The sequence below is a fragment of the Aristolochia californica genome, unplaced genomic scaffold, assembly GCF_029961685.1.
Source record: "Aristolochia californica isolate CCGP_79_NKW_82.1479 unplaced genomic scaffold, dmAriCali1.0.hap1 SCAF_2, whole genome shotgun sequence".
Classification (NCBI taxonomy): Eukaryota; Viridiplantae; Streptophyta; class Magnoliopsida; order Piperales; family Aristolochiaceae; genus Aristolochia; species Aristolochia californica.
This window is the reverse complement of record NW_027181881.1, coordinates 12,961,444-12,980,080: the sequence shown is the minus strand read 5'-3', so window position 1 is coordinate 12,980,080 and position 18,637 is coordinate 12,961,444. Positions and strand designations below refer to the sequence as shown.

The 18,637-nt window shown below is 38.9% G+C and overlaps 1 protein-coding gene across 1 annotated transcript; it reads left to right on the top strand.

The window, feature by feature from the left end:
* Positions 1–6,084: 6,084 nt before the first annotated feature.
* Positions 6,085–6,828, top strand: LOC137954896 (secreted RxLR effector protein 161-like). The gene has a single exon (XM_068801789.1). The coding sequence runs from the start codon at positions 6,085–6,087 to the stop codon at positions 6,826–6,828; it is 744 nt and encodes a 247-aa protein (XP_068657890.1).
* The last annotated feature ends 11,809 nt before the right edge of the window (positions 6,829–18,637 follow it).

Sequence of the window (18,637 nt, the reverse complement as noted above, 5' to 3'; positions counted from 1 at the left end):
TCTGTCATTGGTGCTGCAACGCGCCCTGTTGCAGTGAATGGGCACTGCAGTCGCCGATGTCTGACGGTGGAGGGCCGCGCTGCAGCGTCCATTGGGAAACACTGCAGCGATGTCCGGCAAAGGGCCACCAGTGGAAGCCAACAACCCCTCTGCGCGTGTTTGGAGGTTGAAGACGACCTCCAATGCGCGCAAGAAAGAAAAAAAATTTCATGTCGCCATTGCTATAAACGTTCACCAGAATTAGTAGTGATGACTCACTTTTCCTTCGTCGGAAGGGAACCGATCGACCAAAGGACTGGCGGCGATCGGTGGGCCAGCGTTAGTTGGGCACGCTACAGTGTCTGTTGGGAACCGCTACAGAACCCGTTGGGTGAGCTGCAGTGCCCGTTGGACACACTACCGCCCGTTCACTGTGCCGTAGTGAACAGATGACAGAGAGTACGTCACTGCAACGCCAAGAACTGAGAGGCCAGTGCCGCGGCACCAGTGGGGCGACACCGCATCCCTAGGCAACGGAAAAGAAAACAATTGTGATTTTTTTTTCTCATTGAAATTTTATTCCTATTGTCGTTTTGTTCAATTTGTGTATTTTCAATAGAATTGATTGAAGCTACAAGTAACCTCTATAGTGTAAATTAATTTGACTAAAAATACATAGATATCTATTTGTGCAGAGTTATTTATACAAACTGTACTCGGCCCAAAGGAAGACGCAGTTTGGCCAAATAAACAATTTGCCTGTGATGATAAATGTGTGACAATTATAAAGACTTTTCATGTGAATAATAGTCGGTCCAAAGAAAGGCTATTGTTTGACAAAACTGATTGTCAGTATTTAATCATTCCACAAAGTACCACTTACAGTTAATTTCTCTGTCCAAAGAATAGGAATTAATATTGTACTAGGTATCTTGAGATGGGTCCCCAATTTGGATTGTTTATATATGTCTTGTTTTTTCTTTATTTGACATGTTAGTTAATGTGACTATACTTGTTTATTTTGTTACTTTAAGGCATGGAAAGATACCGTGGAAATTGTCCTCGTTTGTAAGGATTTGGATCTTGCACTTCGGGCAGAACAACCCACTTCTACTTTGAAAAACCTCAATGAGGTTAAAATTGAGAAGTGGGATCGATCTAACTAAATATGCTTGATGATCATGAAACACTCCATTTCGGAGGCATTTCGGGGCTCTATGACTGAGAGCAAGAGCGCCAAGAAGTTCTTGGAAGAAATTGAGCAATATTTTTCCAAGAACGAAAATTCGAAGGTGAGTAGCCTTTTGGCTAAACTCGTTTCGATGAAGAATAAAGGTAAAGGGAACATAAGGGAGTACATCATGGAGATGTCTCATCTCGCGTCAAAACACAAGTCACTTAAGTTGGAGTTGTCTGAGGACTTGCTCGTGCACTTGGTTTTGATATCTCTTCCTGCACACTTTGGGTAATTCAAAGTGAGTTATAACACTTGGAAGGACAAATGGTCCCTCAATGAGCTTATATCTCACTATGTGCAAGAGGAAAAGATGCAACATCGGGATAAGGTTGAAAGTGCTCACTTGGCCTCGACTCTCAGAGCAAGAAGAAGAAGAGAGGTAAGGATGATGCAGAAGGATCTTCTCAGAATAAGAAACAGAAGAAGCAAGCTGAGGAGTTTACTTGCTACTTCTGCAAGAAGCCGAGACATACAAAAAAGGATTGTCCCAAGTACGCCACCTGGTGTGTAAAGAAGGGTATGCGTCTAACTTTAGTTTGTTCTGAAATTAATTTAGCTTTTGTACCTAAAAATACTTTGTGGGTGGATTCTGGTGCTACTACTCACATAAGTATGTCTTGGGTTGCCTGTAGAGCCAACCACCAAGTGATGCTGAAAAGTTCATCTTTGTGGGCGACAACAATAAAGTTGTGGTAGAGGCTATAGGAACTTTCAGATTACAATTAAACACTGGATTTTATTTGGATTTATTTGAGACATTTTGTTACACCGTCTTTTAGGCGGAATTTAATTTCTATTTTCATTTTGGATAAGTCAGATTTTGGATTGTTCTTTTGGAAATAATAAAGTTAGTCTCTACAAAAATTCAAATTTTTTTGGTTTCGGTCCCTTAATTGATAATTTATATATGCTTGATATTGTTGGTTCCTATAGATAAATACTGCAAACAAGTTCACATGGTATGATGCAAAAATTAAGTGAGAATTGTGCTATATTATGGCACAAACCGTTTAGGACACATCTCGTTGAACATATGACTGATATAATATAAGGTTGGAGGGACGGTCGGTGACATGTTGCCGAAGACGAAGGTTTGCGATTTCTGAGAAATCACACATAGAGGAAATGAGAAATTTTTTTTTTTCGATCGGCGACCACGAAGAGGAAGGCTTCGACCTCGCTCTTGGATGAGGTTCACGGAAGCGGCGGGGTCGCAGTGGGACGAGGCGGGGCCGCAGTGAAATGAGGTCGTGGGACGACGGAACTGTGAGAGGGAATATCGCTGTTGCCGGAGACCACGAAAGGCGACGCTCTGTTTCTTGCCATTTTTCTGAGAAGAGAAAGTTTCCCGTTGCCGTCGCCGGTTCCGCACCACCGCGCGCCGCCCTAGATGCCGTTGACGTCGCCGGTTCCGCGCCACCCCAAGCTGCCGTCGCAGATTCCGCACCACCCCTAGCCGCCGTCGTCGTCGTCGTCGTCGCATAAGGTTGGTCTTCATCCCGCGCTTTTTAAAACAACGACGCGGGGAAGAAGACGACGGGCCGGGTCGTCACTTAACGCGGTCCGTTCAACCGCGCCCGGTTTTCGTTCAACCCGGTCTGGGTCGATTGATCTGCTTTTGTGGGCCGTGACAGCTCGTTTGACCTCCGATTAAAGTGATTTTGGAGGCGTTAGATTCGCCTTGTCGAGAAATCAAGTTAGGCTATGATGACTGGGGTTTCTTATGCTAAATTTGATATGATGAAATCGACGACACTGAGAATTTCGGAGTATGGCAGAGGAGGTTGAAGGACCTGTTAGTGCAGCAGGGCATGTTGAAGGCGCTGTACGGAAAACAACCGGCAAGATAGGTGACATGGATTGGAAAGAAATGGAAACGAAGGTTATGGAGACTATTAGGCTTTGTTTGGCTGATGATGTGATGTATCACGTCACGGATGAGGAATCACTGGCGGCAGTTTAGTTGAAACTGGAAAGTCGGTAGATGTCCAAGTCGTTGACGAACAAGTTCTATCTTAAACAAAAACTGTATGGTCTTAAGATGACAGAGGGCTCGGATCTAAGCCAGCATATCAACGTTTTCAATCAGCTCATTAGTGATTTAAGGTGGGTTGATGTGAAGTTTGAAGACGAAGACCAGGCGTTAATGTTGCTGAATTCCCTACCGAATTCTCCTACGTACGAAAATTTGGTTACGATTCTGAAGTGGAAAAAAAAACTCTCGAATTGGAGGAAATCACAAGTGCACTATTAGGCTTCCATTAGAGGAAGAAAGCTAGTAATGAAATTTCACAAGGTGAAGGACTTGTGGTGAAGGGTAACCAGGAACGTGGAAGAAACAAGTCTCAGAGTGGATCGAGTAACAACAAATCTCGGTCTAAATCCAAGAAGAAGAAAGACATCAAGTGTTTTAAGTATGGGAAAAAGGGGCACTTAAAACGGGATTGTCAAGAGAAAAAGAAAGGGAACGTAGAGAACAGAGAGAGTCCATCAAAGTCTACGAATGTAGTGGAAGAAGAAGACCCAGAGAGTGGTGACGGGGATATGCTTTCTGTCTCATCCAGTTCAGATCATCTCAGAGATTCTTGGATTCTGAATTCGGCATGTTCTTATCACATGCCACCAAATAAAGATTGGTTTCACACCTATAGGTTAGTAAACTCTGTTTCTGTTCTGATGGGTAATGATGCTTCATGAAAAGTTGTTGGAATAGGGACTATACAAATGAAAATGTTTGATGGTGTGATTAGAACGTTGTGTGATGTTAGACACATACCTGATTTAAGAAAGAATCTGATTTCATTGGGCACTTTAGATTGTAATGGATATAGTTATAAGTCTGCAAGTGGAATAATGAAAGTTAATAAAGGTGTCTTAACAGTGATGAAGGGACAAAAAATATCTGGCAATATCTATACACTACAAGGTACCACAGTTGTAGGTGGAGTTGCAGTTTTAGAGTCTGAGTCAGATTGTACAGTCTTGTGGCATATGCGGTTAGGTCATATGGGAGTGCGTGGGATGATGGAGCTTTATAAGATAAATCTATTGAAGGGTATCAAAACATGCAAGCTTGATTTCTGTAAGTTTTGTGTCCTTGGGAAATAGAATAAGGTGCAGTTCAAGGCAGCCACACACAAGATTAAGGGGATTCTTGACTATGTTTACTCAGATGTTTGGGGGTCAGTAAGAGTAGCATCCCAAGGAGGACACATATATTTCTTGACTTTTTATTGATGACTACTCATGAAAAGTTTGGGTGTACTTCTTGTAGCACAAGTCAGAAACATTTTCCAAGTTTAAGTTGTGGAAAGCTGAAGTAGAGAACTAGACAGGGAAGAAGATTAAATGCCTCCTATCAGACAATGGTACTGAGTCCACAGACTCAAAGTTCAAAGAGTTATGTGAGCAACATGGAATTAAGAGACACTTTACAGTACGCAAGACACCACAATAGAACGGTGTGGTGGAAAGGATGAACAAAACTATAGTGGAAAAAGCTCGATGTCTCAGGTTGAATGCAGGGTTTGCAAAGAACTTCTAGGTAGAAGCAGTGACTATGGCATGTTTCTTAATTAACAGATCACCTAGAGCAACACTAGATGGTAAAGTATCAGAGGAGGTGTGGACAGGCAGTGAGGTAGACTACTCTGGCTTGAGAGTGTTTGGCTGTCCAGCCTATGTACATGTTTCTAGTGAGGAGAGGTCAAAGCTTGATGCGAATTCTAGACAATGTATCTTTCTGGGCTATCAGAAAGGGGTGAAAGGCTTCAAGCTTTGGGATCTAAAGGCAAACAAGACGGTGATCAGTAGAGATGTGGTTTTTGATGAAAAATCGATGTTACAACGTACTCAGGAAGAAGAGAAACAAGTGCCAAAAAATTGCAGCACCAATGAGCATGTGGTGCAGGTGGAGCTAGGGAACCATGGTAGAGAAAATGATACTCAGCATGCAAAAAGTTCTAGCTCAGGTGATCAGCAACATCACCGTATAGTCACGGACAGACCCAAATGCACTATCAAGCCACCTACCGGGTATGGTTTTGAAGATTTGGTTTCTTATGCGCTTATTACTAGTAGCGGGGATCCTACTACTTTTCAAGAGACAATACAAAGCCAGGAAAAAAGTAGATGGATGGGTGCTATGGTGGAGGAGATGGAGTCTCTACATAAAAAAACAGACATGGGAGTTGGTAGAGCTTCCCAAGGGGAAGAGAGAGATAGGGTGCAAGTGGGTCTATAAGAAGAAAGAAGCAGTATCAGAAAAAGAGGGGAAAAAATTCAAGGCTCGTTTGGTAGCAAAGGGTTACTCATAGAGGAAACGGGATGACTATGATGAGGTCTTCTCCCCTGTGGTCAGATACACCTCCATCAAGGCAGTGTTGGCATTAGTAGAACATTCGGACATGTAGTTGGAGCAGATGGATGTAAAGACAATTTTCCTTCATGGTGACTTGGAGGAACAAATTTACATGGTACAACCAGAAGGGTTTAGTTATCCTGGACAAGAACATTTGGTCTGTAATTTGAAGAAATCACTTTATGGGCTGAAGCAGTCTCTGAGGCAGTGGTACAACGATTTGATTCTTACATGATCCGAATTGGCTACAAAAGATGTGAGTATGATTGTTGTGTTTATGTAAAAAGCCTTGATGATGATTCTTTTATTTTTCTGCTACTTTATGTGGATGATATGTTGATTGCTGCAAAGAGTATGAGTGAGTTCCACAAGTTGAAGACTTTGCTGAACAAAGAATTTGACATGAAAGATCTGGGTGTGGCCAAGAAGATTCTTGGGATGGAGATTCACATGGACAAAGCTTCCCGGAGATTATGGCTATGTTGAGAAGGTGTTGGACAGGTTCAACATGGGTAATGCAAAACCAGTAAGTATACCTTTGGCATATTATTTTAGATTGTTTACTGCTCAATACCCAAAGGCAGATGATGAAGTTCATGACATGTCGAAGGTCCCATATGCCAGTGCAGTGGGGTGTCTGATGTATGTTATGGTTTGTACGAGACCAGATTTGGCACAAGCTGTCAGCATGGTTAGCAAGTTTCTTTCAAATTCGGGTCGACAACATTGGGATGCAGTCAAGTGGATTTTTAGATACTTGAGGGGTACTACAAACTATGGCATCATGTTCAACATAAAACAGAGTGTTCCTTTAGTTGTGGGATATGTGGACGCAGACTATGCAGGGGATTTGGATGATAGGAGGTCTACCACAGGTTATGTATTTACTCTTGTGGGAGGACCTATTTGTTGGAAGTCCATGGTACAGTCTATAGTTACACTATCTACTACTGAGTCAGAGTATATAGTTGTAGCTGAAGCGGCCACGGAGGCTTTGTGGCTTACAGGGTTAGTCAAGGAACTGGGTGTTCAGCAAGGTGGAGTTCAGTTACATTGTGACACTAGGGTGTATCATGCGAGGACCAAACACATAGATGTAAGGTTTCACAAGATCAAGGATTTGGTTTCATCAAGTGAACTACTGCTTGAAAAATTTCACACTTCTGAGAATGCAACAGACATGTTAACAAAGCCTGTTACTACAGATAAGTTCAATCATTGCTTGGACTTGATAAATGTCTCCAGTTGCTAGATGAGAGATGACCCTAACCTATTGTTCAAGGTGGAGTCCTAAGTAATACTTTCTTTTTTTAAGGGTGATTATTCGCCAAGGTCCATAAGGTTGGGAGGGGGGGGGGGGGGGGGGGGGTATTAATGTACAGGGCTATTTGTGTCTTTTCGACACAAATAACTCTAGGGTTTAATATTATATAAGGATTATGTAATCCTTATTATCATTAGTGACAGATTTATCCCTGTCGCTCTGGTGGACGTAGGCTCAGCCGAACCACCGTAAATTTTGTCTTATTCGTTCCTATTTTTCGTTCTTCCTACAACACATGTCTAAACAGAGAATTCATAGGTTTGGATCAGATGATATTCTTGAATCCCTAGATACTACAAACTTCCAACTTTGTGCTGAGTGCATCAAGGGGAAATAAACAAACGTTAGAAAATTAGGTGCCGAAAGAGTTAAAGATGTCTTAGAACTTACACATACAAATATCTGTGGTCCATTCCCTACAACTTCATGGAATGGACAACAATACTTCATTACGTTCATAGACGATTACTCTAGATTCGGTTAACTATATTTAATACATGAGAAATCACAATCCCTGGACGTCTTCAAGTCTTTCAAAGCTGAAGTTGAACTTCAACTTGGAAAGATAATAAATGCTGTCAAATCCAACCATGGTGGTGAATACTACGAAAGGTATGATGGATCAGGAGAACAACGTCCAGGACCCTTCGCGATTTTCCTGAAAGAGTGTGGAATTGTTTCGCAATACACCATGCTGGGCAAACCCAACATGAATGGTGTTATAGATCGACAAAACCGAACTCTTAAGGATATGGTAAGGAGTATGATCAATCATTCTTCCTTGCTAGACTCACTTTGGGGAGAAACTTTAAAGACCGCAGTGTACATCCTTAACAAGGTACCGAGTAAAATAGTTGCCAAAATCGCCTATGAGCTTTGGACAGGCAAGAAGCGTAGCATTAGGCACTTGTACATTTGGGATTGTCCAGCTGAGGCACGGCCTTACAGGCCACATGAAAGAAAATTGGACTCAAGGACAATTAACTGTTATTTCATTGGTTACATTGAACGCTCTCGTGGCTATAAGTTTTACAATCCCACATCAAGATCCTTATTTGAAACGGGAAATGTGAATTTCCTTGTGGATATTGAGTTTGGAAGGGAAGAAAACATAAGGAATGTTGTCTTTGAAGAATAATCTGTTATTGACAATGATTAAGTCTCCATACCTATTGCTGCTCAAGACACAATTCAACCACTAGAGGACAATGTTCAGGCTCCTATTCCTGACATTGTTGTAGATCAAGCCAACAATGAGATTGTTCCTCTAGCACCACCTTTAGAACAAACTCAACAACCTCAAGAAGTGCCGTTAAGGAGATCCACTAGGGAGATGAGAAATACGATTCCAAATGATTATATCATATTTCTCTAAGAACATGAGGATGATGTCATATTGATAGAAGATGACCCGATTAACTTTTGTCAAGCCTTGCACAGTTCTAACTCTTAAAAGTGGATTGATTGCATGAATGATGAGATAAAGTCTATGACTGACAATGACGTTTGGGATCTCATCGAGTTGCCTAACGGTGCGAAACCCATTGATTGTAAATGGATATTTAAAATCAAGAGGAATTCAAAGGGCAATGTCGAGAGATATAAGGCCCGTCTAGTCGCTAAAGGCATTACTCAAAAGGAAGGCATAGAGTATAAAGAGACTTTCTCTTCGGTATCTTCAAAATACTCTTTTAGAATAATAATGACACTAGTGACTCATTTAGATCTAGAGCTACATAAGATGAATGTCAAAACTGCGTTTCTCAATGGAGACATTGACGAAATGATTTATATAGTACAACCAGAAAACTTTGTATCTGATGATCCAAAGTCTATGGTCTGTAAATTGAAGAAATCCATCTATGGTCTCAAACAAGCTTCCCGTCAATGGTAGGTACAAAGTTTTCTGGTTGTAAATTGAAGAAATCCATCTATGGTCTCAAACAAGCTTCCCGTCAATGGTACAAGTTTCATCAAGTCATCACCTCGTACGGTTTTGAGGCGAATGTTGTTGATGACTGTGTATATCATAAGTTCAGTGAGAGTACATACATCTTCTTGATATTATATGTCGATGATATTCTGCTCGTTAGTAGTGATATAGGCTTACTGTATGAAACCAAGAAATTTCTAACAAAGAAATTCGAGATACTTAGAGATCGATCTCAAGGTATCCTTAGGTTGTCACAAAAGAGCTATATCAATAAGGTTTTGAACAAATTCAGCATAAATGATAGTAAACCAGGAGACACACTCATCGCTAAAGGAGACAACTTTAGTCTCAAATAGTGTCCTATTAATGATCTTGAAAGAAAAGAGATGCAAAAAATTCCATGTGCACAAGTAGTAGGGAGTACAATGTACGCTCAAGTTTGTACACATAACATTTATAGTAGGAATTCTGGGCAGATATTTGAGTGATCCTGGTATGCAACATTGGAAGGCAGCCAAATGTGTGATGCATTATTTTAGGAGAACAAAAGATTACATGTTCACTTATCGGAGATCAGACAGTTTAGAGATCATTGGGTTCTCTGACTCTGATTTTGCTGGATGCCAAGATAGCAACTGCTCTACATCAGGCTACATCTTTATGTTGGGGGAAGGAGCTATCTCATAGAAGTTTGCTAAGTAGGCTCTCATAACTTTTTCAATCATGGTTGTGAAGTTCATTGCTTATTTTGAGGCGTCCAACCACGGGATATGGTTGCGAAACTTTATCTTTGGGTTGCGAGTGGTAGATGGCATTAACATGCCATGAAAGATTTACTGTGACAATAACTCGGCGGTACTTTATTCTAACAACAACAGGAGCTCGATGAAGTCAAATTTTATTGACATTAAGTTTCTATTTGTTAAGGAGAGAGTTCAGGACAAACAAATTTTTATAGAACACATAGGGACGGACTCTATGCTAGTAGACCCATTTACCAAGGGCTTAACGCCTATGGTCTTTCATGTGCGCATTGCTCATATGGGTTATTTCTAAGGATACCTTGTTTTAGTAAGAGTCATTTATGTACTATATGTTTGTTTTAGACATTGAGTTATGAGATTTTTTATGTAATAAAATTGATTGCTTATGATTCTATTTCTGAACTTGCTTGTGTTTTTATATGTGCAATGCTCGCATTACATTAAGGACTTTGGAAAGATCTTATTAAAGACTAAAAAAGGACCAGTTGGAAATGAACATGTTTGAGATCACATTGCATGTAATTTTCATACTACTCATCCATATTTAATCTATGTTATTGAGTGTATTAGTATGGTGATCATCGTGGTTTAGTCACTATTGATTTTTAGGACTCCATGAATTTAGCTCATGGAGAAAAAGGGAGAGAGACCCCATTGCGAGAAAACTGGAGGAAGAAAGGTTATGGACATGATTTTTCTAACCCTCCCCCTGAAGCTCTATTTATAAATTTATGAAACTACTGTATTACAATAATACCCCTGAACTTAAGGTTTAGGGTTTAGGGTTTTAACCTTAGAACTTTAACTTAATTACAACAATACCATCTCTATGAGATGACTCTTTATTTACCATCCTGCCATCATTGTATGTGGGCCTATGGGCCTTCTCCTTGATTTGTGGGCCTTGAACCCGTCTTCTATATCTCTTGGATGCATGAGTTTTCCTTGGTATTATGGGCTTGTGCCCATCTTCTAATACACTTGGATATGTGGGTTTTCCTTGGTTGTGTGGGCTTGGGCCTTATCTTCCAACACTCCCCTTAAGCTGGGTGAGAGAACAATATGAACTCCCAATTTGTTGCAAATGATGTATACAATCTTTTTTTTGTATAAAATGACACATCTTCCAATATGCCTTCATCTTCTAATACTCCCCCTCACGTTGGTGCTCTCGTTCATGACGCCCAACTAGCATAATATCAGTGAGAGTAAATCACTCCTAGCCGCTAAGACATTGCTCCATACTTCAGTCATAACTCATGTTGGATGTAGGCACACTCCGTCTTCTATAGGTAGTGTGTCAATCGGTATTGCTCTGAAGTGTCCACCTCCACCACCGTGTCCCTCCACAAGACAACGACTCTCAAGTGGTAGAGTAATATTTGACATTAATGGGGAAAAATAACATATATGTAAGAATAAGTTCTTTCGTCATGGACTCCCAACCACAAATAATTTTGATATTTTTGACGAGGTATTAAGTTCCTCTGTCATGGACTCCCAACTACAAATAATTTTTATATTTTAGACGGGGTATTAAGTTCCTCCGTCATGGACTCCCAACCACAAATATTTTTGATATTTTTTACGGGGACAAATAAATAATGGTATGATGCTACATCTTCTTTAATAATAATGTTTCATCAAAAGAGACACAATAGCTGCAGTTGAATTGGGCTTGAGCCTATTTAACACAAACCAAAATAATCCTTATAAAATGACCCATGAAATAATCCAATACCCATATCTGTACCAAGTAATATACTGACCAAAGAATAATATGTCAATTCTTTAAAAAATAATAATCCAGCCAGAGAAAAATTTACTGAGTCGCGCCGAAATATGTATAAAATTTGGGCACATATATCGAGGCAAAAATTAGTGGACCGAGTCAGGTTGTCCCATACCCGAGTTGACCTGGACCGAGTTGGTCTGAGTTGACTTGGTCTGGCTGGCGCAGAAACAGTACCCTCGGGTCGGCCGGTTGGCTGGCTTGCTGTGTTGCTCTCGGCCTGGTGCGGGTTGCTTGGCAGGCGCTTGACCCGGCACTCAATTATATCAAGTTTCCTAACTTAGGAAGCTTGATATTGCTACAGTATCGTCTTCCTCCCCGACTCTCGGCGGAAAACAGAGAAACTTTTCGAATAACAGCAATCCAGCAGATTAATTGGCAACAGTAGTGGAGAGGATCTTTCGAAATATCTTTCCGAAGATAGCCAACAGCAGTGGCAGCAAAACGTCTTCTTCCCCAACGCCGACTGGTTTCCTGTTTTGTCGTCCAGAAACGGCAACCAAGCTGGCGCTTGGGATGAAGAATTAGCTTCTCCGGCATCAGCAATGGAAAAAAAATCAACGAACGGAAGAGAAGGCCACTGCGTCCGTCATCTCTGGAATAGCAGAGGAGTTTTCCGAAAATAACAATCGAGCTCTTGTTTAACGCAGCAGTAGCACTTCCAAAAATAAACTAATTTGGTAGAGACGCTCTAGTGATGTTCTGTTAACAGCCCAATATTTCTGAAGATAACCAGTTTGGCGCTTGGAAGATTCGACGAAGATAAACTGCCATCGAGAAGATTTCAGAAGAAAGCCAGAGATAGAGAGGAAATCTCTCTTTAACATTCTGCTTATGCTTCGGTGGTGACGGGGAGGCTTCGACTGAGGGCGCGGCCGACGAAAATAAACTAAACGGCAGAATTTGAGCAAAGACAGAGTAGCGGCAGTAAAATAAAAAGGACAGAAGTATTAACTATAAAAGACAAACCAAAACATGATTTAATCAAAAGACGAATGCAAAAACAACAATTAAGTGGAATGAATTCCCCCGGCGTTACCTAGTTCATAAAAAAATGGCGTTAGTATAGAAAAACTTGAATTGAAGTGAGATTACACCATTTTATTCGCCCACCCCCCCAATTTGCTGTTCTCCTCTCCCTCTCCCTCGGGTCCCCCCCCCCAATTTGTTGTTCTCCTCTCCCTCTCCCTCGGGTCCCTCCCTCCCTCCCCCCCCAATTTGCTGTCCTCCTCTCCCTCTCCCCCGGATCCCCCCCTCCCCCAATTTGCTGTTCTCCTCTCCCTCTCCCTCGGCTCCCTTCACCCCCATTTGCTGTCTCTCCCTCGGCCTTCATCTCACGACTATTGTTTTTCCCCCATCTGCTTTCTCTCTCTGCTCCCTCTGCTTTTTCTCGTCATCTCTCGTTTTCTCTGTTTTCTCTCGTCATTGCTTCAATTTTTTTCGCCCCATCTTCTTCTTCTCTTCTATGCATCTCTTCTCTGTTTCTCTCTCGGCCTCCCTCTCCCTTCTCGTTCTCGCTCTTCTCTTTCCTCCTCCCCTGATTTCCTTCGATTTAACCTATTCCGGTTTCGATATCCTTCGATTTTTGACAGTTAGGCATCGATTTCTTCGATTGGGCTTCAATTTCCCCATTTGGCGGTGGTTTCCCCCAAATTTCAGAAGATAAGCCGAAACTCTAATTTTTTTCAATTAATTTAGTGTTGTATTTGATTTAATTTTAATTTTTGTGCGTAATTTATCTTGATTGTGCCCTAATTGTGGGATTTAGGGTTAGGGTTTATGGGATTTAGGGTTCAATTTCGTCTTGATAGGGTTTAATTTCGGGATTAGAGTTGGGGTTTGGGACTTTTAGGGTTTTAAGGTGTAGGGTTTAGTCTTTAGGTCTGGAATTAGGGTTTATGTTTTTTTTTTTTTTAAATGGGTTCTCTGTTTTTGGGGTGATAGTGTTTTAAGTGCTTAGAGTTTAGTGTTTGGGGCTTTTAGGGGTTTTAAGGTCTAGGGTTTAGGGTTTAGGGTTTGGGACTTTTAGGGGTTTTAAGGGCTAGCGTTTAGGGTTTGGGGTTAGGGGTTTTAAGGATTAGGGTTTAGGTTTTGGGGCTTATTTTAATTTGGTAGGGTTCTCGGTTAGGATATGTTTGAAGTGCTATGGAATGCTCTTGCCATGTGGTGTGGAGATTTTGGATTTATAAATATCCACCACATGGTCCAGTTCAAACAATGCTGAGTCACCTACATAGGCATCCAGAAGCCAACGAAACCCGACCCCCATCAATGACGATGGACGGTTCGTAGTGGCTGCGAAGTCATATAGGGCTCTACCAGGGGTGTTCGGTGAATTTGGACTTGAGTTTGTTTTTGCATTGTTCTAGTCATTTGCAATGAAATTAGTTCGATTAATTTTTAAATGTTTTAGAATGTTGTTGAATATGTTTGAAGTGCTATGGAATGCTCTTGCCATGTGGTGAGGAGAGTTTGGAGTTATAAATATCCACCACATGGTATTTTATTATTTGTTGGGTGTGTTTCTGTGTGTCCCTAGTGACTACGACAGGTAATGGTTGTCTGATAATTTTTTTCTATGAGGACCATCTCAGATTTAGATTATAAATGGCTGGAAGAAGACAACAAACTCCTTAATCGTATGACATTTGGACCTTTGATGATGACAACAAAATGCTTGATCTCTTGGTTGAGCAATTCAATATGGGGAACAGGATGCCCAATGGGGTTTGGAAGCATGATGTGTATTTGGATTGTGTTAATAGGTTCAATGAAGACTCAGCTCATAAAAAAACTATTGAGCAGCTCAAGAATCGAACAAGATCATGGAAGAAAACTTACCATGCAATAACGAGCTGTCTCAACACTAATGGGTTTGGTTGGGATACAACTACACATCGAGTTACTGCATGTCATTCTGTATGGCAAGACTATATCAAGGTCAGTAAATTATGATGTACTGTAAAACAATTTGTATGTTTTCCGCATTACTAGAACTCTATTCCAAGCCGTCTAAATGATGTTTTATTCTTGTAGGAGCATAAAGAAGTTGAAAAGTATAGACAACAAGGCTGCCCCCTTTATGACAAATTGGTTTTGGTAGTGGGAAACTCAATAGCCATGGGGATAGTAAGTCAAAATGACGAAGACATGTGCAATGATGTCCAACATGAGGAAGAAAATTCATGCTTGGACATGCTCGAGGATGTCGATTTAGGTAGAGATACTCCTTCGCCATTCTTTACAAAAAATAAGTTGGCACCTAATCATTCTCAAAGTGCTAACCCATCAACTTCAAGTTGTCGCAGAAAGAGATCGAACATGTCCACTGATGACATTTTAATGTTCCATGATACAATGAAAGAAATTACCGCGGTATTGCGTGAAACTGTCATCGGTGGACATGTCGGAGAGAATTGGTATGAAGCTCTCACAGAAATCCCGGACCTGTCGATAGAGATGAAGTTTCACGCTCCTCTATTGTTAGATGCACCAATGAAGAGGGACATGTTTATGAAGCTACCAGTGGAAGAGCGACTAAGTTGGCTTAAATACTGTGCTGGTGAAATGTAGTTAATAGTTTTAAGTACACTATTTAGTTTGGGACGATTGTTTTGAAGTTTAATTATGTTTTTTTAATTATGACTTTATAAGACATATCATTGATAGATTATGAATGTTATTATGGTTAAGATTTGGGTTTTCATGATTATTGTGTTCTTATTATGTGGATGAATATTGTGGGTGTGTGATTGGAGATGGTTTTATATAGGTGTGATTGAAAATACGTTATGATTGAAGATAAGGGTATGTTTTTGTGTTTATGATATTTAGGAAGAAACAAGAATTATTTTTGTAGTCGTCATTGTGGTTGTGGTGATTGTATTTGCAAGTTTTCATGGAAGATAAAAATAGGATTGTAAGAATGATAGTACTCGCATGTCTTACGTACATGATGGGAAGATACTATCTTAGCCATAGGTATAGACGTGTACTACGTCCTCGTGGGATTGGTGGTCTGATTTATTTGTATAAGGCATTAGCGAAATCACCTATTAAAATTTGAAAAGTTTACAGGATAAATCAAATTGTGTTTAAAAAAATGGCAGAGATACTTTATAGTAAAAGAATTTTATCACCCACAAAGACCATCTCAGTGGAAGAACAACTTGCATATTTTTTCCTAATTGTTGGTCAAGGACAAGCGTATAGTGTCACTGTAGAGATGTTTGATAGATCAAACTGGACTGTAAGTATGTATTTCAATAAGGTGTTGAATGCTATTATCAAACTTCGGCCTGATTACATCAAACGACCTTTCAGAACGGACTCGCGTGAAGATTTTAAACAATCTAGTGTTTTATCCGTATTTTAAGGTAACATCACTTGGCATCTAATGAACAATTTTAGATTAATATTTAGAGTTACTTTGTATTAATTGAAATGATATAATTAGGATTGTATTGGGGCTATTGATGGAACTCATATAAAAACAAACATCCCACTTGAAGAACAACAAAGGTTTTGGAACGGAGGGATCAACAACTGATTCCCGTGTATTGAAGGACGCATTGACTAGCTGAAATGGAATTTGTATACTTGAAAGTAAATAATATATTTTTATGTAGTAATTTTTTTTTTATTTTATCTTCAATTATCTTATGTGGAAAATATTTTGTATTGTAGGTAAATATTATCTAGTCGATGCTGATTATACAAATATGCCAAGATTTTTGGCTCCATATCGAGGAACTCGTTATCATCTACAAGAATTTGGAGACAACCTTCTTAGAAAAGATAATGAGATATTCAATCGAAGACACTCATCTTTGAGGAATACTATTGAACGAACTTTTGGTGCTTTAAAAGCTCGATTCCAAATGTTGAAAGGCGCTCCTCCATTTTCTTATAAGATCTAGATGAAAATTGTAATAGCTTGTTGAATATTACACAATTATATATGTAAAGAGGATTACAATGATATGTTTGAATTGGAAGATGATGATTCGGATGATGATGTTGGTGGAGGAGGTGATGAGGTCCGATTAGCAGGTGAAAATTCGGATGACGATAATGATGATAGCGATGATCTTGGGAACGAAGGCAACCTATCAACAACAATGCGGAGGTGTCATGCATTAGAATCCACTAGAGCTGCACAATTTCGAGGTTCCATAGCAACTAGCATTTGGAGTGATTATTAGTGGTTGTACTTTATTGCATTTGAACATGTATGTTGTCGTTCGTAGGTACTAAACTAGTAAGTTGATGATGTTAAACGCATGAATTCGTGGTTGAAAATAATTTATGTTAATTATATTCATTTTTGTTATTTTATACTTTTTTCACGTGTTTACAATTTATTCTAGTCACAAGTAATTAATATATTAATTTATAATAAAATTTAATCATTAATTGGTTTAATTATCCAATTTCTATAATTAATTAAACAAATGGTTTTACATTTTGTGTTAATATTTTATTAATTATTAATACGTAAAAATAATTAATTGGTTTAATTATCCAATTAATTGAACCATTAGTTTTTTATTTTGTGTGAATATATTATTAATTAATAATATTTAAAATATATATTATGTTATTGATAAATTAATATATTTACTTATTTATTATGTATTTTTTATTTTGTATTAAAATAATGAGTTTTAATTTTAAACTATATCTTATGTTATTAAAAAATAATTTAATTTTTTATTATATTCACTTATGTTATTTTTAAATTTTTTATTTATTTTAAATAATTTATTCTAGTCACACGTAATCATTAACTTTTTTAAATAAACTATTATCATTAATTGGTTAAATTATCCAATTTTTATAATTAATTAAACCATTAGGTTTATTTATTATATTCTCTTATGTTATTTTTTAATTTTTTAATTAATTTTGTATAATTTATTCTTGTCACACGTGATTATTTTTTTAATTTATAACAAACTATAATCATTAAGTAACATAATATAAATTTTTCATTAATTAGGATATTAAAATATTATAATACTACACGTTAAATCATTTATAAGTGTAGTAACCACGTTTATTTTGGGTAATTATATGTTTAGGTATATGTTCTATTTAAGTATATTATAAAAGGTTACTCATTCTCTTCTTTATATCAAACTTTTCATTTGGGGGCACTAACATTGGAATCTGTTTTCTAGCTACTTGAACTCGTCTACACTAACACCCAAACATGAGTTGAAGTTGAATCAATTCATTTCACTTCAATTCAATTCTTCACTTCAATTCAAGTTCATTGTGGACTAACCCTCCCTAAGGAATAAAAAAGAGGATTTTTTTTAAGCCCTAAACCGAGATGGAAACCTGAAAAACCATAGTTGGAATCTTGAAAATCAATACTCTAATACCATGTTGATTTTCAGGACTCCATGAATTTAGCTCATGGAGAAAAGGGAGAGAGACCCATAGGGTTTAGGGTTTTAACCTTGGAACTTTAACTTAATTACATCAATGCCATCTCTATGTGATGACTCTTTATTTACCATCCTGCCATCATTGTATGTGGTCCTTCTCCTTAATCTGTGGGCCTTGAGCCCGTCTTCTATATCTATTGGATGCATGGGTCATCTTTAGTCTTATGGGCTTGGGCCCATCTTCTAATACACTTGGATATGTGGGCCTTCCTTGGTCGTGTGGGCTTGGGCCCTATCTTCCAATAGTCACGACTATATTGTGATGAAAGTCGTGCCGGTTCCATTATTAATATATAAGATGGTTCAATTATTAATAGTATATAGATGCGCGCCTAAAGAATTTGTGATATAATTGTTTCGGGAATGATATGTAACCCAAGTGGGAGATTGTTACGAAACTCATATTTCCTATTTTAATTTGGGCAACATATTTATTATTTAATAGAATGGGCCAAAATTAAGTGATCTAATTTTGTTAAGCCCATTAAGGAATATGGGCCAATTGTATAGATACCATAGGGAATTATGGGAGCCCTATATAAGGAGACACATTATGGTTATGATCCCCAAGAGACTAAATCACACACAGTTTCCATTCTCCCCATCTGGAAGAGAGACGAAGGTCCCATTGAGGAATTAAGAAGATTTAGTTGAGAAAGATCACAAAATCCAATCATTTGTTTGTATCGATTGCCGCAGAATTCCACAACAGTAGGTGATCGTTTGGAATGGATCTACGTATTTATCCCGAGTCTTAATATTCTGGCATGATGTAAATCCTAGATTAGGATTT

Excerpts from the sequence above, each read along its gene's own strand:
- LOC137954896 (XM_068801789.1), top strand. The coding sequence starts at position 6,085 with ATGGGTAATGCAAAACCAGTAAGTATACCTTTGGCATATTATTTTAGA.